At 50.5% G+C, this 23,188-nt stretch overlaps 1 protein-coding gene across 15 annotated transcripts in view; it reads right to left on the bottom strand.

The window, feature by feature from the left end:
* Window positions 1–23,188, bottom strand: part of PRRC2B (proline rich coiled-coil 2B) — an 84,331-nt gene that overhangs the window by 34,511 nt on the left and 26,632 nt on the right. For 11 of the 15 annotated variants that reach the window (XM_025261868.3, XM_025261876.3, XM_025261870.3 and 8 more), the window contains exons 2-11: window positions 21,519–21,688; window positions 20,331–20,508; window positions 18,201–18,303; window positions 15,843–15,915; window positions 11,720–11,863; window positions 9,615–9,856; window positions 9,037–9,158; window positions 8,460–8,602; window positions 4,783–4,873; window positions 2,286–2,478 (exon numbers count right to left, since the gene is read on the bottom strand). In XM_025261868.3, coding sequence (XP_025117653.3) covers window positions 2,286–2,478; window positions 4,783–4,873; window positions 8,460–8,602; window positions 9,037–9,158; window positions 9,615–9,856; window positions 11,720–11,863; window positions 15,843–15,915; window positions 18,201–18,303; window positions 20,331–20,508; window positions 21,519–21,633 — 1,404 coding nt within the window. In that variant the 5' untranslated portion in view covers window positions 21,634–21,688. Of the gene's footprint in view, window positions 1–2,285; window positions 2,479–4,782; window positions 4,874–8,459; window positions 8,603–9,036; window positions 9,159–9,614; window positions 9,857–11,719; window positions 11,864–12,850; window positions 12,935–15,842; window positions 15,916–18,200; window positions 18,304–20,330; window positions 20,509–21,518; window positions 21,689–23,188 lie in introns of those variants that run through there. The other 4 variants (XM_025261875.3, XM_025261869.3, XM_025261878.3 and 1 more) reach the window with 4 other exon arrangements.

The following is a 23,188-nucleotide window of genomic DNA, read 5'->3' as shown; positions in this document are numbered from 1 at the left end:
GTTGTTATGAGCAGATCAAAATAAAAAGAACCTTCTTTTGAATACTGAGCAACCCCAATATAGGGATGAAATCTGGGTTAATCGCAAGATAATTCCTAAGAGCTGTACTGTGTCTGTTTTCATTCTTGTGTCCCCTGTACGAGCACAATGCCTAGAAAGAGATGATATGTGCTCAGCACAAAAGACTCAAGCTAACGGGTATTTTCACTATAGAGGAAGATGTGGAAGTCCTTTAAACAGCACAGGGCACTGGAAATGGCAAGGCTGCCAGTCTATTTAAATGAATGCCTCCCCTCCGCAGCTCGCCCTTCCTGCTCAGTTCCATCCCAGAGTCAGGCAATGCGGCAGCGCCAGGCCTGCGCCCAGGGGGTCAGACAGCTCAGGGCAGGGTCAGAGCCTAGGCAGCTGAGCAGGGTGTCCACGTGGAGGTGTGGCTGATGAGGAAGGTGGAGCCCAATCAAGGGGGAGGAGGAAGGAACTTCTAGAAGAGATGGTTCAGCAGGGAATTCAGGGTCTCTGGGAGGGGGGCTGACATCTGAGGAGGGCACCTGTGCAAGGGACAGGGTGAGGGTAGAAATAGGGAGACTAGGGAGACAACGGGAAACAGCCAGAATGAAGTGTGTGTGTGTGTGTGTGTGTGTGTGTGTGTGTGTGTCACATACATACATTCCCCAACTCCATGTGTATGTGTCTGTGTGTGTCTCTCTCTCACTTACATACACTCCCCAACTATCCATGGAAAAGGCCAGAAGCAGCAGCACTCCTGGTGCCCACGTACTGATTTATAAGTGTCATTAAAGGCTGACTCCAGGGCCAAAGCTAGATAAGGACAAAATGAGCTTGGAAAAGCTTGTTCTACCAGAAAGCAAGGAATCCCTCAAAAAAAGAATGGAGACAGTGAAAAGCACCCAGCTGCCAGCCTGAAGCTCCCAAACCAAAGACAACCTGAACATCCAAAGAAACAATATTAATTAAAAATTTGATGAGAAACTGGATATTCATAGTCTTAAAGTAACTAGCCACAAAACTGCTATCAATTACGAATCTGTGGTGCATGTGAAAGCTCGATGTTGTGAAACCCAGTAAGCAGCACCTCAATCCTGAGACTAAAGTAAGGCTGTCACAGCGGGCAGAGAGGGACCAGGGTCACCCAGGCGGGAGCAATGAGAACAGTCAGTGCCAACTCTGAGAGACTCTAGCCAAAAAAGGGTAGCCTTGAACCCCACCATGAGGAAGCTCCAGACAAACGGCACACTGCACAAAGCAGTTGGTTTCTGATCTTCCAGAGCGTCAACCTCAGGAAAGCGGAGCAGAGGCTGAGGGTCCACTTCACACTGAAGGACACCTGACCCTGACCCAGATTCCTCTGCATCAAGACCATCAACTGGGCAGTGGGGGCAGTGGGGGCAGTGGCACGGGGTCTGCCGATGAGGAGGCGGTGGTACGTCAACGCGAGCTTCCTGGATCCGACTGTGCTTACCTAAGAAGCATTCTACGGTGGAGCCTGATCAGACTAGCAACTTACTCTTCAAACGGCTCAGGGAAAAATATTCTTTGCATTACACCAACTTTCTGTAAGTTTGTGACTGTTCTCAAAATCTTAAAAGAATAATTTTTAACTTTAAAAAAAAAATAAAAAGAGGGACTTCCCTGGAGGTCCAGTTGTTAAGACTCTGCGCTTCCAACGCAGGGGGCTCGAGTTCAGTCTCTGGGCAGGGAACTAGATCCCACATGCTGCACAGTGCGGTCAAAAAAAAACAAAAAGGGAGGGAGGTTCAAGAGGGAGGGGACATATTATACCTATGGCTGATTCATGTTAATGTAGGGCAGAAACCAAGACAATACTGTAAAGCAAATATCCTCCAATTTAAAATAGCTTAGAAAAAGAGAGAGAGAAATGTCTGCTTAGACTTTTGCAGAAAACCAACCAGACCACTGAACTCAGTGAAACCTAACTGAATGTCCATCTGAAAGAGTGAGGCTCTGGCTGTAGTGACCAGGGACACACCACATTGAGTCCCCAAGCCGGCCACCACTCAGTGTTCTCTGAGCTGGCTGAGACTCCTCCTGCAGCTCCCGCCACGGTGGGCTCCTGAAACCTCCCTGGCTCCATCCCTTCCTGTTCATTGTAAATGCACAGAACAGCCTTTCAGGTGACCTGCTGGAGTCTCTGCCTTGGATCTCTGGTCAACTGAACTTGGAAAGGGCTTGTGTATGCGCACACGCCCATGCATGTCCCCCAGCCAAACGGGCACAGGACCCCTCCCCCACAGTGCCCACGGTACCTGGTAGTCAGGGCCTGACGCCCAGCTGTGCAGCTTCCTGGAAGGCGGCTGAGGTTCCGGCACCTTCCGGACGACACGGGTCACACCTCCTGTTTCACTCCAGTCTTTTCCTTCCTCTTGGGTGCGCTTGGCATCAGCACTGTCTGCAGAGCTCAAGGATAACTGCCGCTGCCTCCTGGGGTCCCAACTGTTCCTAGGACAAACCGTGAAGACTTGGTTTTCCTGGTTGGCCCAGGCATGGTCTCATCAGACCATTAGCAATTCGAAAGTTAGCTTCTACAAACTGATTTCCTTCATAAAAGACCTACAGCACACCCACCCAGAGCACCTACACCAGCACCCATTTTACCAAGTCAGTCTTAAAGACACAGCTCCAGGCAGGATGCCTCACACCCATTACTTCATCTACTGCAAAAAAAAAACAAACAAACAAAAACGCCTCTACTTCCTCCATTTTAAAGAGCTGGTCACTGAGTCTCCGGGAGGTTGGGGAGCTGTTCACAAGAAAGAGCTAACAAAGCTGAACCCAGACTTCCCACTGCAGGCCCTTCTGTCTATGCCAAAGCCCCGTCCCAGGACTGAACAAATGCTCCTCACGACAGCAGCAGCAGGCTTGCTGAGTGATACATTACAAACAGCAGGAGGAGCAACGCACACACTGGATGGAGGAGGAGACAGACGCCAGCAGAGGCGCCGGGAAGGCTTGCTGAGTGGTGCTCATCTTTACACGCTGTGGTGCAAACAAAGGCTCTGTGACAAAACACGTGTGCATCTACTCACACCTCTGCTAGTGCAGAAGTGGTGCCCAAAAGCCCAGCGGGAGCGCAGAGAAAGCCAGGGAGTCGGGCCTGGCTAATACACATGCTCCTGCACGCACACACACACATGCACAGACGCTCTGGAGGTGGAGGGAGATGAGGCAGGTGAGGAGAGTCAGGAGACCAGAGACGGAGCAACGACTGCCAGTGCCTCCTGACGGCAAGCAGAGGTGTAGGGCCCACAAAAGGCTCCTGATCTGCCAGGAAAGACCCCAAGTCTATCAAAGACGATGACTAAGCCTCAGGGCGATGGTGACAGGGAAGAAGGGACCGGCCGGCCAGCCTCTGGATGGTGCGTGAAAGAAAGGATGCAGGTCCCAGTGTTCCCAGAGACAGTGAACAGCAAGGGATGGAGCCAGGGAGGTTTCAGGAGCCCATCGTGCATGGGGGCTGCAGGAGGAGTCTCAGCCAGCTCAGAGAACACTGAGTGGTGGCCGGCTTGGGGACTCAATGTGGTGTGTCCCTGGTCACTACAGCCAGAGCCTCACTCTCTCAGATGGACAGTCAAGTCACATCAATTCAGAGAGAGGAACGGAGTGGCCTGCTGCTCCAATGAATCTACAAAGCTTCACGTTTCCACTGATTTAAATTCTGGATCACATCTCCTTCTGAGCTTAGTTCCAAAAACTGACCCATAGATATTTCTTTCCCAAGGGCATCCAAAGCTTCAGTTGAAATCAAGCAGCATTAAAATAAATTACAGAAGCCTCAATTAGCTGTCTGTGTGCCAGCTGAGGAAGAGTGACAGAAGAGCGTTACCAGCTCCCTGCAGAAGAGGAGCCATGAAGCCGAAGATGACACAACAAGACCTGCAGACCCACTACATAAGCATTCAATTACTGACAGTAAAACAGACAAAGGGAAAAAATACCAAAACACTACTATCTAAGCAATATAAACCAGTACTCACATTTTAACAGAAAGCACAGCAAGTCTAACAGATATATATACAAAGGAAACAGGCAATTCCATACAAAGAGAAGCATCCATATTTGCCAATACTGGGGTGGTGGTTGGGTGGGGAAGCAAATTAAAGCGACCATAGGTACTACTTTAAAAGTACAAGCCCATGCTACTGGTATTCTGCTAAAAACTAGACTGGCTAGACTACAATGTAACTATTTTCCAAATGGTATTGGGAGCAAGCATCAATCCAATGAAATGATCCAAAAAAAGAGAGAGAAAAGATTCAAGTGGTCAAATATGCTTAGGCAACATGGCATACCCCACTTTCGGCTTCTCCCCCATGCCCAGATTCCCAGCAGGCTGTAGCACGCACATCCTAGGCTCTGGGCACCCTTGGAGTAGAGCTGAACCCAGGCGGTTTCCCAAGTCTGCTTGGCCAGAGAAGCCTTTAGGGGCACCACACACTCATGGCAGTCTGCAGAACAATCAGTCTGCAAGACACACTTGGGAAAAATGCAGGCATGGTGGCTAAACAGCTAGGACTCAGCCACCCACGCCTGGTGACCACCCTGGCTCCCCGCCCCCAAACAGCTGTCCTTCCATCTGCAAAATGGAAATAGTATCTGGCCACGTGAGATCGCCAGGGTGACCAGGACACGCAAAGCACACGGGAGCACTGAGAACACCAGTGCACATACATCTGTAAAGTGTCACATGCCCCCCTCTACCCCCGCCACCAGGAGCGGGGCTGTGAGCAGGGATGGCGCGCTTACCACTTTGGCCTGCCGTCCTTCACCACTTCCTCCTCCTCCTCATCATCACTGAACTTCAGCTTCTCGGAGTAGTCCACTTCTTCATGGAGGCCTGCAACAGGAGGAGGGCCAGCGAGAAGGAGACAAGATGCACATCCCAACAGTGGGAAGAGCACCGCTGGGGGCGGGGGTAACACTGCCTCCAGGCAGGAAGGGCACCAGCCCACCTGGCTAAGGGGCACCCCCGGCTGCCACCACCAGAACACACACTGCAGAGAGAAGTGGAGGACACAGACTAAGACTCCACACTCCCAATGCAGGGGGCCCAGGCCTGATCCCTGCTCAGGGATCTGGATCCCACAACTAACACATGATGCAGCCAAATAAATAAATATCATATTAAAACAAATACAAGTGACCATATGCAAAATAGATAGCCAACGGGAATTTGCCGTCTGGCTCAGGAAACTCAAACAGGGGCTCTGTATCAACCTAGAGGGGTGGGATGGGGAGAGAGAGAGGGAGGTTCAAAAGGGAGGGGCTATATGTACACCTATGGCTGACTCATGTTGAGGATTGACAGAAAACAACAAAATTCTGTAAAGCAATTATCCTTCAATTAAAAAATAAATTAAACAAACCACAACAACAAAAATACAAGCGAAAGACAGTACTGGCTTTGGTCACAGCACAGTAGCCTCTCTGGTTAGATTAACGCTGTTAAGAGAACAGTCCTTAAATCTGTGCAGACCAAGTTTTCTGCAAGTGTGTTAGAAGGTGAGGAGTGAGCAGAAGCAGGTAGAAACCAGCCAGGAGGCCTCCCCGCCAACACACACTCCCCAGAGGTGAGATCTGAGAGTGGCTGCTCTGCCTCAGGGCCTTCCCCGACCCGAGTGGCTCAGGTGGCAGAACGTGTCCATCAACTGATGAGTGAGTACACAAAATGCGGTAGATGCACACAATGGAACAGGATTTGGCCATATTAAAAAAAAAAAAGTTCACACACACTACAACATGACGACCCCTGAAGACATCATGCTGAGTGATGGAGCCAGGTGTGAAAGGCCTCATATCCTACTGTGAGACTCCATTTGTACAAAACGTCCAAAACACGCAAATCCACAGACAGAAAGTAGATGGTGCTTGCCAGAGGCTGTGTGTGGAGGGAGGGGTCACTGAGAGTGAGTGCTCATGGGTACGGGGCTTCTTCTGTGGGTGATGGAAATGTTCTGGAATTCAACAGTGGGGATGACTGCACAAACTTGTTAATATACTAATAATCTCTGAATGGTAGACTTTAAGGGGGCAAATTTTATATAATACGAAAATCTGTCACATGAATTATATCACTGAAAAAAGGGATGTGACAAAAAGCCCAATCCAGTTAGTTAGATCTGACGACAAAGCAAGTGTGATCACATACCATCTCCCAGAGCCTCGCGGTGCAAACAGACACAAGTGGGCTGAAGGGCGTGGATGCAAAAACACAGCACAACAACAATAAATACAGTCAGAACAATGACCTGACACCGGGCGAAACAGACTCCAAGCAAGAAGTGTTAGGAGAGATGGAGAGTATGTGAAACAATATAAATGGTCAGCACATCAGTCATAAAAATAAAAAATGTGTGGAACAGCTTCAAAATAAATGAAGCAAAAACTGACAGAATTAAAGCGAGAAACAGATAAATCTGCAATTGTAGTAGACAGTCTAATACCTTACTTTCAGTAACGATAGAACTAGACAAAAATGTTATGAACAACACTACCAACCACCGTGACTAAACTGATACATAGAGAATGTGATATCCAACTATCGAATACACTCTTTTCAAATGCACTTGGACTATTCACCAAAACAGACCATGTATCTTAGTGATAAAACCAGTCTTAATAAACTGGAAAGAATGGAAGTCACACAGAATATGCCCTTGTGACTACAATGGAATTAAATGAGAAATCTAGAAAGTTCCAATTAAAATGATCAGTGAACTAGAAAACAATCAAAACAATGGAGAAAACTAAAGCCAAAAGCTCTTTGTAAAGATGAGTAAAACTAATGAGCCCTTGGCAGAAGTGAACAAGAGAAAAAAAATACAAATTACCTAATTATCAGGGATGAAAAAGAGTGATATCTATATCATTACAAATCTTACATACATCATTTTTTTTAAAAAAAGATTCTAAAATTATATGAAAATGGACTTAGAAGAGTAAAATAATCTTAAAAATGAACAAAGCTGGGAAACTTACACTAACTTACTACAGAGCTACAATGTGGTATTGGCATAAGGATGAATAAATAGAACAAACAGGGTCCAGAATTAGGCCCACACTTATGTGATCAATCAACTGTTGGCAAAGGTGTCAAAGCAATGCCACAGGGAAAGAGAAGTCTTGTCACAAATGGTGTAGAACAACTGGGTATCCTGACTCCCATCTCACACCATATACAAATTAATACATGGACCACACATCTAAAAATCAGTGTTAAAATTATAAAACATAAGGGAGTTTCTTTGACACCAGGAGGGACAAAGATTTTTATAAAAGACACAATAAACCATAAAAAACACAAATTTATAAGTTAAACTTCATCAAAATTTAAAACTTCTGCTAATCAAAACGCAGTGCTGAGAAAATGGATCAAAACTTTTGTGAAATGTTAAGTCTCCAAGGATGTGTATCTGAACACTCAAAAAAGATACCAGTAAAGCCAAATCGGCATGAAAACGAGTGTATGATTACTCATCAGCAAGATGCAAATTAAAAGCACAATGAGCTAACGCTACACACCCACTGGAATGGCTAAAATTAAAGCGATGAACATCAGAGCACTGTAAGGATGCAGGGCCAAATTCTCAGAACTGCCGCTGGAGTGCACACCAGCCACCACGGAGGTCTGGTGCTTCTGACAAACCTAATCACACACCTCCTCTTTAACCATCGACTCCACTACTGGATATTAACTCATGAGAAATAGCAACAGCATCCATAATAAACTTTCGGGCAAATTACTGGATTTGATACAATGACACATACCTCAGTAATTAAAAGCAACCACGGACATATGTAATAACATTGATGGATCTCACAAACCTTACAGCTGAAGGAAAGCTGCACCACTCCACCCATCTGCAGTTAGGATTCATCAGAAGGGGGAGGCCTTGGGCCGAGTCAGGAGGAAGACTGGCTGGGAAGGGACGGAGTGAGTACTGTGTCTTGACGTGGCTGTGCTGCTCAAGCACATGGGTTTATCAAAACCGTATAGCTAAATGTGCGCCTTTTACTTGGAAACAAACGTCCAAAAGAATTTTTAAAGAAAATAATCAGATCAGGAGTGTGGGTGATTATGAGAATGCAGAATGTTGGAACTTGCTGAAATGCAGTGACAGGGCGCTGTGTGGGGCTCATCACACTCCTGTTTTAACTCTTTCGTTACAAAAACTCTTTCTCCCTCCAAGAGTAAGATGAAAGACCAAGACAGACAACGTGGCTGCGTGAGGAAGCAACTGCTGGTAAGGGTACCAGCGAGGATCTCTCAGGGCCCAAGGCTGTCTACTGCCCCTTGCCCTCAGGGGTCCCCGTAGACTCTGTGTCACAGGAACTGCCAACCTTGGCAAGAAGCAGAAACAAGAATGCAGTCCCTGCCTGCTGAACCGTCAGTCGAGAGCCCACAGGCAAATGCCACCACCCACCTGCCCAGCCATCGTCGGCGTCGGTGTCCAGGTCATCGAGGCCCTTCAGGTTTTCTGCGTTGACGATGGTGGGTCGTGGCACCCGCTCCACCAGCGGCCTCAGTGGACGGATCGGGCGGCTCACTCCCAGTCTATTTTCTTTTCTGATGACAGAGAGAAGGGTAAAGACGCTGGGCTGGTGTCAAGTACACAGATGGAGGCAAACCCAAATACTTCTCCAAAACTACGTCCCCCACTGCAAAGGTTCACGTGTGCCCTTGATATTATAATCCTCCCCTTTTTAAAGAACATATAATCAACAAATACATCCCCAAGAGAAGTTCTGCTTCATTTTACAGTTTTAGATGCTCGGTGTTAAATCTACGGTAACAGCAATAAACAACTATCAGGAACCTGAACTCACAACCCCTCCTCTCGTCCTGCCCCAGAGGCCAGCCCTCCCACACACCCTGGAGTATCAGGTGGGTCTCTAGCTTCTGAGGTCTCAAAGCACTTTCCTATGTAAACCCACTGTACTGTCCCAATATCACCAACCAGGGTGACTTCTACATCCGTGACTACAATGCAATGGCCTTACCCGTCTTGGTCATTCATCTGGAACTGTCTAAAAGGAACACGGGGTTCAAGACGGAGATGAGGAAGGGGAAAAGATCCTCGTTCCACTGTACCCTGGTTCTCTGATGACTGTGGCGAACACATCTGAAACATAACATCAAGGAACAGGGTTTTCCAGTAATGGCCCAGAGTCTAAGTTCCACTGGCATCAGAATTTGTTCTGGCAAACGGGAAACAGAAACAGGAAAGTCTTGGGGTTTCCCAATTAATCCTATCACCATCTCCCCCATTTTTCCTGCCATCAGTACACAAATCTGGGGACTTGTGTCTTGGGGAATACCTGCCTCTCCTTTTTCTAAAAGAACCAAGGTTAAGATAACATCCGCATCACCAGGGAAAGAAGCCAGAGGCCCTTAAAATTTGAAACAGGGGGAATGAAAATGCAAAAGCAATGGAAACCTCCAGGATAAGGCACCAGGGTAGAGAGACTGGGCGGGGATGGGGGACGCCCACGGAGGACATTCAACCCCGTGAAGTAGGTTCTGCTGGACATGAACGATCTGACTCTGTGGGGACAGAATGCACACTCTGAAGACTTACAAAGGCAGGAAGCATGTCATGGTATGTAGGTGGGTGGTATACACTCCCCAAGAACTGTGAAGCCCCTCTGCGGACAGGCTGAGGCGGGCGGAGCGAGGGGTCCTTAGACTCGCTGGCGCACGCCGAGGAGGGGGCTCCGTCTCCCGCACTCGAGTTCCTGCTGCCCAGCTCAGTTGGGGAGGCGCTCAGAGACGTGGCAGAAATTATGTTTCGCCCACCGCCCTCCCTCCAGCTTGTCACATCTGGAAATGGAAAGGGGGCAAAAGGGGAGAGGAAAGAGGAGGGGGGAGGAGGGATTGTATGAGGTTCTGAAGGTCAAGGGACCCCCCTCACTCACCAAAAATTAAAAAAAAAAAAAAAAACCCAAAGTGAAGAATTGAGTCGACTGGTCAAGTCTGTCAGGGAAGGTGGGGGGCAGACATCTGGCCAATGAGTATGAAACTGCTGAGGGTGTCTGACTGTCAGAGAAACACAAAATACAGTCTGCTCAGAGGGAAGGCAAGTGTAAACAAGGGGTGGTCTTCCTTCATCAACTCAGAGACCACACAACCTGAGACCTAACACCCCAAAGAGACCCAGAAGGCCCCATAAGAGCAGTCTTGAGCCACTGTTTCCACTAATACTGACCCAGTCCCATCGGGACTGGTACCGGGCTTGGCACTGGACTTGATGTTGGAACCAGAGTTCCTGACGCAAGTTCAAACACTGCTCAGCAGTGCTAACTCTAGTTAGGGACTTCCTAGCTGTGATGTAGAAAACAGCTACTGGTCCCCTCAACTAGGAGCTGAAAGGGTCTGGGCCCCCCTGCCCAGGCCTCATCCCACCTGCTCCCACAGTGGCCTGGGGGACCTCCTGCAGTTCACAGACTGAAATCTACCAACCCTCTCTGACCATCGTTTTAAGATGATGCTTTCTCCTGCTCAACATAGCAAAACCTGGTAGGATTATAGGCCAACAAGGAATCAGATGAGCCAAAAAGATTTCTCTTTTTGGTCAACTTATAGTTACAGAAGTTGAAACATGAAAGGTCCTTGAGTACTTGACCCCTAACAGAATGGAACCCAGGATCAGAGCCACAAAGTCACTCTGTTCCCAACTCTTCAGTCCCCTTGTACATGACCTTAGCCAAGCCCTGGTCACCCAAGGTCATCTGCTTGTTCATCTTCTCAAACAATGGGACAGAATTGATTCCAGAAGCTTCTTCTAGTTCTAAACTGTTATAGTCCTACAGCAGCTCATCTTAATTAATCCCAGAAAGTTGATGTTTCTGGCCTAATAAATCTGATTATATATTTGGAACAAACAAAATAACCCAGCATAGACCACTGAGAAGACAGTATGTTTTATCAAAGAGTTTCACAGTGATCATTTCATTTACAGGATATCCGTTCTGACTCTGGGATAACTTGGGGATTAATCAAAACAAGCAGATAAAAAACTCTCTCATATTTCAAAACCTGATCAACTCCCCACCTCAAGGGCTATTTCAGAATCCATGATTAAAACTGATGGAAAATCCCATTCCCAAACAACACCTTAAATTCTAACCACCCAAAGGCCATGAAGAAAAGTATTACCGATAAGAACTGCTACACAACCCTGCTTACCCCTTGGCCAGACCCCAGATGAGGGGCCATGGAGACGAGTGCTGGGCTGGCTACTCAACCAGGGAAACATTAAAAAACAGATTCTAATTCGGCTGGGGGGTGGGAAAGGGCTGGAAATCAGACTTAACGAACGCCCAAGTCATTCTGACAGGACTCAGCTAGCTCTGGAAACCACTTAGAAGATAAGCGCTTGAACTGGGGATCAAGTTAACTGGCCCTTGGTCCAGCTGTCCCTGCCGTGACCACCCAGGCACAGCACAGCCTCCGATGACTGCTGGGGAAGACGGACACAGGCCTGGACTGACCCAAAGGACGGGAAGGGAGGCACGACCTTCAGCCCAGCCTGGGAAGTGAGCGCACAGACACAAGGACCCGGAACAGGATCGCCGGCTGCGCTCTCCAGGCAGGGAGCCTGCTGCCTGAGAGATGGCGCGTATCTGAAAGGCAGAAGCTGAAGGGGAACCCTGCTGCTCCCAGACGGGGCTGTCGCTTACTTACTCTGAGGGCGGAGGCTTGGTCCTGGCCCATACGACGGATCTAAGGCGCCCTTTTCTTTGCCAGCCTTGTCCTGCCCTCCAGCTGCTTTCAGCGTCGGAAATTCCTCGGGAGAGAAGGATAACAGTCGGCTTGAGGCCCTTAAACCTGTCAAGAGAATCAGAAAGACTCAGGGGGCAGGTGAGACTGGGGTCCATGGTTCTCTGCTTCAGCCTTGGAGCACACTGGCGGCCCCACCACCCTGAGGGCGCTGCTTCCCGCGGTGCCGTCTGTGCTGGCCTTCTGTGCCCACAGAGTGGCACCAGGGTTTCCTGAGGGTGACGAGGGGAGACTGCCTGCAGACCGCAGCAGGCCCCCTGCCAGAGCTGGTCACAGACGGCAGGGGTTGGGTATGGCAGCTACTGCGGTCTGAGCCTTCCTTCCCACTCCTGGAGGAAGGCAGTACCATCCTTTCAGCGGTGGTCCTGGGCGGGGGGGAGCCAAGCACGGTCTTTGGGGAAACCTGTCCAGTGGGGCCAGCAGCTTTTGGGTGAAGGTAATGCTCCTCCCCAACACCTCACAGCTCACACTGCCTCCTGGATTGTCTGTCCACTCCAGTAAACCATTTCCTACAAAGCTCCTCAAGCCCTGCAAGGCCAAACACTTTAACTCTCTTATAATCCCAGGAACAACTTCTTTTCTTGTTCTTTCATTCAGTCCCCAACACTATCAACCCCTGCAGAGAAATAGCCTTTCCTGAGCATTGCTCCTATCACTCAGAGCAAGGAGCACTAGGACCCTGCGATCATCTCTTCAGTGAATGGGTACTGACAAGTGATGCATTTTAGGGCTTGGAGTGGGACTGGTCCCTTCAGTGAACACACAGCGCATGTGCAGCACCACACAAACTTAACAGCAGCAACATCACACAGTAAAATATCCAACTGTGGCTCACCTTGACCCCCAGACAGACCCAAGTCTGTCCCTAGGAATTACTGATCAGAGGACCTGCTGACGACAGCAGACTTTGTGAGAAAGAGGCAGCAGGGTTAGTGCAGAAGCTCAAGGTGGCCATCCGTTCACCATCCCCCTTAGTAAAAAGGTCCAGGGGGGTCAAATAAACCCACCAGGGGGGTAAACAGACACATTACTAACCAATGATTCACTTGAGAGACAATCGCCAGGTGTCACGAAGGAGGACCATTGCTCTCACAGTTGCCTCACTGTATCAAAAGGTCACTGGCAGGAGTGAAATATGAAAGTCAATACTTTAAAAGCATGAACAGACGGACTTCCCTGGTGGTCCAGGGGTTAAGACTCCGAGCTCCCACTGCAGGGGAGCATGGGTTCCATTCCTGGTCAAGGAATGATCTCACATGTCATGTGGCCACGCACACAAAAAAAGGTAGACAGTTTGAAGTTAAAGTAATAACCAAAAAAACAATAAAAGCCTAGTACTTTTTTCCTGTCTTGATAATCATGAAGCTGATATTCTAATCATGAATAAAACTTGCCCTCCAGAGATAAAGAGGAGAAGGTAAAGAACTCCAACATTCACAGCAAAGTCATACTCCTAAGGTTTCGATGCCCTGCAGTGCTCACCCAGCACTCCCTCCTGCCCTCTGCTCTCTGCCAGGAGGAACGGAGACAGCACAGTCAGGGGCTTCTCGCATGGCCCCAGAGGGACCTGCTTGCTGGTGGTTCAGGCAGCAGACCCCGCGGGCCACGCGCCTCCGGCCTCTGCCTGAACCACACAGGCAGGCCTAGGCCTGGGCCTGGTCCAGGTGAAACAGGCCTGGGACCACCCTCCACATGCAGAGTCTGTCAACTCAGGAAGAACCTCAACAGTGCCAAAGTCGTGACAATGTCTGTGCACAGCCCTGGAAGCCTCACAAGCTGTAACCCCCGCGTAGAAGGGGTCATAATCAGCACACGTCTTTTCTTTCCTCTTGGGCTACTGGATTCTGCCACCTCCCAGACGAGCTACCACATGTTGACAGGATATTTTACTGTGTTTTAGAATTATTTTCTAAACCAAGTTTTATTTCCATAAGTAAATCAAAAGGTTCAAAGGTAAAAAGCCTTAAAGAAGAATCAACAGAAACCCTCCTCCCACCCAGGTACTCAATCTTTCCACATCAAAGAAAAGTGAAAGTGTCAGTTGCTCAGTCGTGTGGGACTCTTTGCGACCCTGTGGACTACAGCCCGCCAGGCTCCTCCGTCGATGGGATCTTCCAGGCAAGAATACTAGAGTGGGTTGCCATTTCCTTCTCCAGGGGATCTTCCCAACCCAGGGATCGAACCTGGGGTCTCCAGCTTTCCAGGCAGATTCTTTACTGTCTGAGCCAACAGGGAAGCCCTGATCTACATCAAATGTCCTCACAAAATATGCACTTTTCTGTTTTGTTCCCTCTCTTCCTTCCTCTTATGTTTCCCTCCAGAGATTTTTTTTTAATGCACATACATTTTCTAGAAACGTATTTTCTCTCATCCTGAGTTTTTGCACAAATGATAAAATACTCTACGTACTATTCTACGCTTTTTTCACTTAAGAATATGTCCTGGAAAGCTTGCCAGATCAGTATAAAACTGCATTTTTTTTCCTTCTAGCCAAACAGCATTTCATTAAAGTACCATAATTTGATGGACATTTCAAGTGACTGCTTCCAATCTTTTGCGATTACAATGTGGCAGTGAGACCTTGTGTCACACAGCTGTAACAGGTATCACTTGCAGGGTGATCACCCCACAGAGGAACTGCCAGGTCAGAGGGTATCAGGCCGGTACTGATAGGCAGTGCCAGGCTGCCCTCCATAAGAGCTGTGCCAACTTTAATTCAAGTAACCTCTACTGTTCCTGTTCATTAAAAACAAGTTCATTGAATTTACTTAAAAATATTTCAACCTCACAGAAATAGAGGCTACAGAGAGCAAAGACCCACTGTGAACAGCCCAGTGAACGGTCTCCACAAAGCCTCTGGAAGGACCTTGTCTAGGTCTGAAAGGCCCGGTCACACCCCCCACCCATCCCTCTCTGCTTATCTGGCTCCCTCCACCTCGCCCTCCCGGCTGCAGCTGCACGTCCCTGCCACACCGACTGACTGACATCCCCACTGGAGACAGAGGAAGGGGCGAGTCTTCACCCGCACAGCAACCCAACCCAGAAGGGCCCGTGCTCAGGGCATCAGAGCAGCCAGGTGCGCAGGGCAGTTGGCGCGTGGAGCTGGTGTCTATTCTCAACCATGACACGTGAGGCCTGGCAAGGCCTTGGCCGGCAGGGATGCGCAGAAGACAGAGGCAACGCCAGGAGAGGGCTGAGGGTAAAGACGGTGGCCTGCGCTGGTCACGGAGGCAAGGGCAGCTGTGGTCGAGCCGCTCACACCTCCATCCCTCTCCTTCCAGCTCGGGGCGCTGCCTGGTGCCATGTCGTGCTAGAAACAGACCCCCAATACTGGAAAACCAGGCGAGTCCAGAGAGAAATCTGGATGTTTGGCTCCTTGCAAAAACACCTGCTGACCTTGGGCCCACAGCCCGGCCCCCCGCCACACCACGCAGCCACTGTACCCCGGCCTGCCCTGGGGCCATCTCAGCGCGCCACTCGGCACTGACCTAAGGCTCTGGACACTTCCTCCTCCCACGCGCCCTCCGCCGTCCCTGGACTGAACAGCTGTCTGAGTGTGTCTCCCTGTGTCAGGCAGGACACCATGGCAACAAACCCCATGTAACCTCTGCCTGCTCTGGTGCCACCGTCCAAAAGCAAGCAGCTCAGCTCCCAGGGCTGCTGATTTACAAACCCGGGCCGCAAGCCAGCACCCCGCACATGACACCTCGCCCCACCAGGGAGGAGGGGGTGCTCGCTGAGTGAGGACTCGTTCCTTTAGCAGCTCAGCCAACCAGGGTGTGCAGGGCCAGCGCTGGGGTCTCCTCCGCACACCTGGGGGACTGTCTTCAGTGATAATGTTCAATGAGACCAGAGAGCTGACGTGGTCCGCAGAATCAGCGCCTCCACGCCAGGCAAAGGCAGTACCTCGCTCAGCAAGGACAGTCCACAAAGCTTCAGGCTAAAGACTGCCTGGACTGAACTGGGACAGTCCAGAAAAGGTACTCGTCCCTCCCACAACCCAGTGCGACACCACATGCTCACTTACCACCTTCGTGTCCTGCTGGCTTTCCATTCAGCTGTGCCCATGACTTTGGTCCACCTGGAGCTGAATTTGTATTCTGAAAGAAGGAAGAGAATGAGAACAGGGCCAGCCCAGCGGGCTGCTGTCCATGCCCCGACCATGTCACAGCAAGGTGCCCCGAGGCTACATCGCTGTACCCACTACCACCAGCTGGGCAGGACCCAAGCACACGTGCTTGCCACATAGCCTTCCACTCAGGAAGCAGCCCGGGCTCAGGAAGCACTGGCCACATGACAGATGCAGAACAGGCCGGAGGGCAAGCGGTCAGCCCAGGGTCACAGAGCAGAGCCGGAGCCACAGCCTGGAACACGTGCCCACACAGAGCTCCTCTGTCTTGCTCCAGGGACAAGACCACACCCAATTCGAGTGCGTACCTTAAAAACTGTGCCACTGCTAAGAGAACACACGCGTGGGAAAGCTGACGTGCCTGCTGTGTCACTGGCCAGCCCAGTACCACTTCCCATGGCTACTGTCATCCTCCAAGGCCCGACTCCCCAAGCCCAGCCTTCCACTCCCGCCTCATCTGAGCTCGCCAGCTAGGTGCAGCTTTGCTGAAAGCTCCCTACATGCAGACCAGGTGCCAGGGACACCAGGGTCACCTGGGTTAGACACCCAACTAGGGAGGGAGGACCAGGACTTGTTCCCACCCTGCCAGGGTCCAAAGCCCCTTCAGGTCCCCAACCACTGAGCTCAGCTGCCTCTCCCAGCAACATGCCTTAACAATTGAAGGTAAAGATACACAAAACCAAGCTGACGCAGCGTGACGTCTCATCACCCACTGGACTGGATCCCAGATCAAATAATTCCCTCCTTCTGTCCTCCCCTGCTGCCACCTCCACACATGCTCAGGGCAGACGGTGGTCTCTCTAGCCTGCAAGGCAGAGCTGACCAGGTGCAACAACCCATTTATCAAAGACTTGCCCCGAGTGACCTGGAATGCCCACAAGCCCTGGGGAGTCTGAACAGCTGGGGGCCGAAGGTGGGCCTCCAGACCAGGAGGCAGAGGCCCCAGGTCACTGCTATCCCACAGCCACCCCCTTGGGGTCTGCAGTCACAGGGCCCCTGGCCCTCACCCACCAAGGGCACCAAACTGGAAGAGAAGGCCTATGGGGCCGGCCGAGGAAGGGTTACTAACACTGCAGCAAATCGCATGCCCAGAGTCGAACTGCCTCTGAGATGAGGTTTCAAAGCCAGAAAACACTGGGGGTCTCTTCCTCTCACCATCTCTGCAGGAGAGGAAAGCCAGGAAGCGCCAGATAGAGGGGCCACGGGCTGGCTCCAGGGCACGGCCTGACCCAACCCCAACAGTCCCATAGCACCCGTTCTCCACAGGAGCCCAGGCCCTGCGTGGCAGGGACGCAGTGAGCTCATCTCCAACAGGCTCAAAGAGCCAGCTCTGACATAGAGCCAGGGCTGCAGAAACAACCAAGGCCCCTTAACCGCACTCGGTCTCAAATCTGGGAAAGAGACACGAACTCCACGCTACCCACTGTTCAACAGGCCTCAGTGGACTTAGGCTGGTGAACATGGAGTCTCACATGAATGTAGATTTTTTTTTCTTCTTTTCCTTTGATTTAAAAGCACAGTTCAAAAAAAAATAATAATAATAATTAAAGCACAGTTCAGTGTTGGCTGGAGGAGGGTGTCCCTCTGGCAAAGCCATGAATGTTCCCCACAGAGTGGCTCTTTTTAAGAGAGCCAGCGAGTGCCAGGTATCTGTCCAGATTTCCAGCTACCAGCCTCTGTAACCCACAGATGCTGATGAACCACGTACAGTAAGACCTCTTGATTAATCATGATTTTCTGTTTAGAGGTGTCTGAAATATATCAACAAATGAAGGATTATACCTCATTATTCCACAAAGTGTGTTCTGAGAAACACTAGTCCCCAGAGACAGTCTGCTAAAAGACATTTCCAAGGACAAGTAAATTCGGGGACTACTGTCCACAATGTCCTTCACCTGGAGACCCAGGACACATCAGCATACTGAAGATACAGAGAGAAAGTCTGACACTAAGAAAACCCAGTGAAGGCGACTGCTTTGTTTTGCTTTCTAAACTCACCAGACTGTTGAACCTCCTGTGGCCTAACGCTTGCTGTCTCCTTATGGCTCTCGCTTCCAGGGAGACACCGGGGGACCCGGATCTAGCATGCAGCTGCCCAGGTGACTCACGTTGAGCTAAGCCAACAGGAATCCAGCTAGGCATCTACATTCTATCCTGAATCTGGGTCTTTCTTGAACGTCACTCTTCAGGTTGGCCTCTGGAACGGGCAGGTCACACGGAGCCACTCTTCTCGGCGATGGGGTCCCCAGCACCTACCTCCTGACTGATCGACTGTGTCGGCTTCTGCAAATTGGAGACAGATTTCTGCAAACCCGGCTGCGGCAGCAACTCCAGCGGCTGAGAGGCCGTCACACTGGAACTGGACAAAGGCAGGACACACATGAGGATCAGACAGGCCATGGCCTCAGGGTCCCTCCACACTCTGACCTCCTCTGGCGGATAAAAATACCTCCACCCGGCAGACTCCTAGGCTGGCCAAGAGAACGAGAAACTGGACCACATATGAGGTCTGCTCACCGACCCCTAACAGGATGGCCAGTCCTCTGCCTTCCTGCACAGCTTCTGTCTGCAAAGACTGAAAGCCCGCTGTGAACAACAAAGGGGCGAACAACAAAGAGACGGAGGATCTGCCACAAGGGCGGCTACAGCGGTGGGTGGAGGGGCCCCCGCCTCTCACTCCTGACCAAGGGTTCACAGGTCCTCAGGGGCTGACCACTCTGAAACAGGAAATTTTTTTTTTTTAACCTATTGGTTTATGAAAAAAAAATATATGCTCAAGGCAAAAATAAATACATAGAATACAGAATGTGCCACCATCTCATCCTCCAGAGAAACTCTAGCAGATTTTTCTACACACGTTAGCATAGTACTTTTTAACACAAGTGGGCTAACACCACACATACACCTCAGTAACTTGTGTTTAACTCAGTACCCGACATCTTTCTATGACAACACACGTGGATCCACTGCTTTCTTCTAATGACACAGGTGAAAGGCCTAGAATGTGCCAATCTCCAGGTTCTCTTCCATGACAGATAAAACCACAGCGAACTTCTCTGTGTGCTCCAAACACTGAGTCCCAGCAGGTATGGCCCTCCCCACTCAGCCACCTCCCCGACCACCAGGGACGGGCAGCAGAGACACAGCGCCAGTGTCTGCTGCCACGACCAACGCCCTCCACCTCTCGCTGGCTAACATGCTTCAGCACACCAGCCCCGTTCAAGCTGCCTGATGCCATGCCGACGGTGCGTTAAGACTGGATAAAAGGAGGGAGCGAGCTTTTGTCCTCTGTCTCTAGAACTAGCTGTAGCAGAGGCATTTCACTGCTCACACTGAAACATGTAGCATCAGCTTCATTAGAGGCTACAGTGTTTTTGATTGACAGGAAGAGTAACATTGACATCTGCTAAGCACCAGGCCCTGTGCCAAGCACGTAACCCATGTCTTCTCGTCCCTCTCCTGTAGCCACCCCTGGAGCCAGGGGTTATTTGTACTTCACAGGAGGACACTGATGGTCAGAAGTCAAATGGTTCCCCAGCTTCCACAAAGCTAATAAATGGCCTGGCTAGAAATCACACAGCAGTGTCTGATTCTACAAGTCACACTATATCATGAATCGGGACGATCCCTATTCAGACTGTTAGGAAATGTTTACAATATTTGGTTATTACTGATTGATCACCTGGCCGAATAATCTGTTCACTCTCTACATCTTGTCTGAATTAACTACAGGAAGCTTTGGGCCATTTTCAATTAGAGAAAAGGACCCTGGTTGGCAGGCCGTGATCTGGGCCACCTTTACTTTCTGGGTCCAGAGTATCAGCAGCCGGACCTCAGGGACACAAAGGTGGACGAGGCCAAACTGCTCCGTTTCCACTGCCTGACAAGCACACCCCAGCAGCCGGGTTCTGCCTGCCGGCCTTAGTGACGCCATGTCCTTCCTTGATGCCTTCCTGCCCGTCCCTGATGCAGGGCAGCTGCATACTGACCCGGAGTGCCTGGACCCAGCATGGCTCTCCTCAGTGACCAGGTTGTGGGAAGCAGGGCAGCTGCCTGTGTGGGGCGCTGCAATCCCTCAATGCGGAAGGCTCCTCCTTCTCCACCTGGGGCTCGGCACCCGGGGACCCCAACCAAAATCAAGCACTTGGCTCTGTCCACAGTGGCTTGTGCAGGAACTGGCTCGAGTCATTGCATAAGCTCCTCTGGGAGTGATGAGGGCTTTTTTAATAAGACACAAGGGACACTGATCACTGGGGACTAGGTGGCTCACAGAAACCCTGCTGCTTTGGCTCCAGGAGCCAGGAAGCGAGAAACAACTCAGCAGCAGGAGTAGAGGTGGAAGAGGCGTCCTCCAACTCCCGCCCACCGCCCACCCCTCACTCTCACCTCTTTGGGTCTTGCTGGTCCTGCTTGTTTGCCCATCCTGTTCCGTCCTTGGGTACTATCACGATGTTGGGGTCGTTTCCTTTGTTTTCAGACTTCAGGCTTGGCAGGTTTGCAGGTGGTGGCATGCGCCGGGCCGTGGCAACTTTCCCAAGACTTTGTAAGCCATGTCGAGGAATAACTGCGGGGGGAGGGATGGAAAGAGATGTTGCACAGGAAGTCACGGAAGCAGAGATGCTGGGTTTACTCAGCTGCTCTTCTAAACTCTAAGCGATGATGACAATGGCAACCAAACGAAACACAAGGGACAGATCTGCCATGAAAACACACAGCAGGAACTCCCCTTGTGGTCCAGAGACTTAAGACTCTGCAGTGCCAACGCAGGGGGCTGGGTTCAATCTCTGGTCAGGGAGCTAGACCCCACACGCTACAATTAAGATCCCGCGTGCTGTAACTAAAGACCCTGTGTGCGGCAACTAACGCCCAGTGCAGCTAAATAAATACATAGAAATACTTAAAACAGAAACACACACAAAAGTGCCTGGTCGTAACTTGTAGTCACTTCACTAAGGCCTTCAGAGACACAGGCTGCTGAAGCCACTGCAGAGGCTTCCGGTTACTTGTGGGCAGTAGGCTCAGGGAGTTTAAGTTTAGGACACAGTGAAGAGTCAGGCCCCAAAACCTCCATCCCACAGAATCACCAGCCCTCTGCAAGGGGAGACTGCTCTGGCCTCATGACAGCAGGACTGCGGGGACTCAGCCAAGCCTAAGCAGGGCCCCCGACATTCAAAAGATTCTCAGGGGGTGTGGACAGAATCAACAGGAAATTTTCCCACCAAGTTCCGGAATAGCAGAACCAAGAAAGCTAAAAAGGGTAGCTCTAGTGCAAATTAAATTCCATTCTACCCATCGGGCTCAAAATAGCCCGAGCTTCAATAAGACAAGACAGATGAGGAAAGAACCCTGCTACAGCCGTCAGGAACAGTCCAGGGTCTGAAATAGGACATCACATAGAAGTAGAGGGTAATGGCCTTCCCAAAAACTATGGGGGTGACCCCATGGGCCCAGAAGACTGGCTTGTGTGGACCACATCTGTCTGACCAGACAGGGGACCCTAGGTTTTCCTGGTCCTAGACCCGAAAGTCTCGCCTGAGGGAAAGCATAGGGTACTGGGCCCCCACCAGCTCTTACCTGAGGATCTGATTGAATCTACTGATTTTCCTTTATACTTGTCAAACAGGCTGAGAGTCGAATACTTGCTTTTCCCATCCTTGCCCTTGGTTATTTGCCCCAAACGATCGGACATTGCGATGAAATGTCATCTAGTAAGGAAATTTTTCTCGGCACCGCTCCCGATCTGCCTTTGAAATGAGGGGAAAAAAAGTTTAATCCACCAGAACCTCTGATCCAGTGAACTGAATCCTTAGGGATTATGGATCTCCTTGAAGATGTGAAGAAAGCTTCGGACTCTGTCCCTAGAAAGATGCCCTTCCCACGCACAGGCAGCCTTTCTCACATTTAAAGAGCATCTTGTAGACACCACCCCACCTCCAATGATAGGAACTCTCCCTGCCTGCAAATCAGCTGCACTCTCTCACTCACCAGCCACAATGAGAGGTAAACTTCACACATCAGGCCCTCTGAATCAAGGACAGCTCCTCAAGGTGGAAAAACAAAGGCTCATTCCCTTGTAGCACAACAATGTAACATCACAAATAACGCCTTCCTCATGGAAAGCTGTCCATTCCCAGGATGAGCAAAACCAAACCAGAGGGAAGTGTACAGCCAGGAAATCACCTGAAGCAGCTGGTATGGGCGCTTTTCAAACCAAAGAACCAGCACCCAGAGGGAAACACCTGTTCAGGCACCAAGAGCAGGGCTCTCTGAGGCGTGGACTGGAGAGCAAGCCCCCTTGGGGAGAGGAGCCCATGTGGGCAGTACTGTCCACGCCTGCCCTCCACTGGGAGAAAATCTTGAAAGGCCAGCCCAGGAAGCAGCGTCTCCTGAGTGCCACCTTCTACCTTTCCGCCGGCTCCTCCAGAAGCACCTTCCTTGTTCACTTTGGCATTCATCGATTTAAATACCCAGTGAGGCCACGTGCCGGGCACTGAGGACCACCGGCTCCAGTGCTTTCATTCTACACTCACCCTTGGCTTTAGGTTCTAAGTTTGATCGTGGGAGAACAAAAACTTGTACAAGTGACTGTTACTTCCCACTGGAATTAACATATGGGGGAAAAAGCTAAAGCATCAACTTAGGCCTAGTGATAAAATGTTTTCAATGACAAAACGGAAGTGAAAATATCCATGACTCACAACAGGCACCCGGCGTAGCTGCTGCAGAAAGGTTAGTCGTTTCGCCCTATTCTGAAGCCAGCGCGGCCGGAGGAGCACAGCCAGTGAGCTGGGTGCATCCGTCCCGCCACTCATGTCACGTAAAACGTGACACTCGAGCCCTGCCGTCACTGTCTCGGGTGCAGGAACAGAGAAGCACACGTTCTGCATCTGGAAACACTCCAGCACCTCGACGGATACCCAGGGCTGAGCGTCCTGAGTTGCATACGATGTGGAGGGGTCACCTATCCCGCAGTCGCCCTCCTTCACGGAAGTGCCCCTCTCCTCTCCACAGGGCTTCAGCCAACCAGGTACGGTGTGGCATGGCTTAGTTACTAAGTCATGTCTGACTCTTAGGACCCCATGAACTGTAGTCCGCCAGGCTCTTCTGTCCGCGGGATTCTCCAGGCAAGAATACTGGAGTGGGTTGCCGTTTCCTCCTCCAGAGGATCTTCCCAACCCAGGGATGGAACCTGCATCCCCTGCATTAGCAGATGGGTGGGTTCTTTACAAGTGAGCCACCAGGAC

This window comes from Bubalus bubalis, chromosome 12 (genome assembly GCF_019923935.1).
Source record: "Bubalus bubalis isolate 160015118507 breed Murrah chromosome 12, NDDB_SH_1, whole genome shotgun sequence".
In the NCBI taxonomy this organism is placed as follows: domain Eukaryota; kingdom Metazoa; phylum Chordata; class Mammalia; order Artiodactyla; family Bovidae; genus Bubalus; species Bubalus bubalis.
The sequence above is the reverse complement of the archived record's forward strand: the minus strand, read 5'-3'. Positions and strand labels throughout refer to the sequence as shown.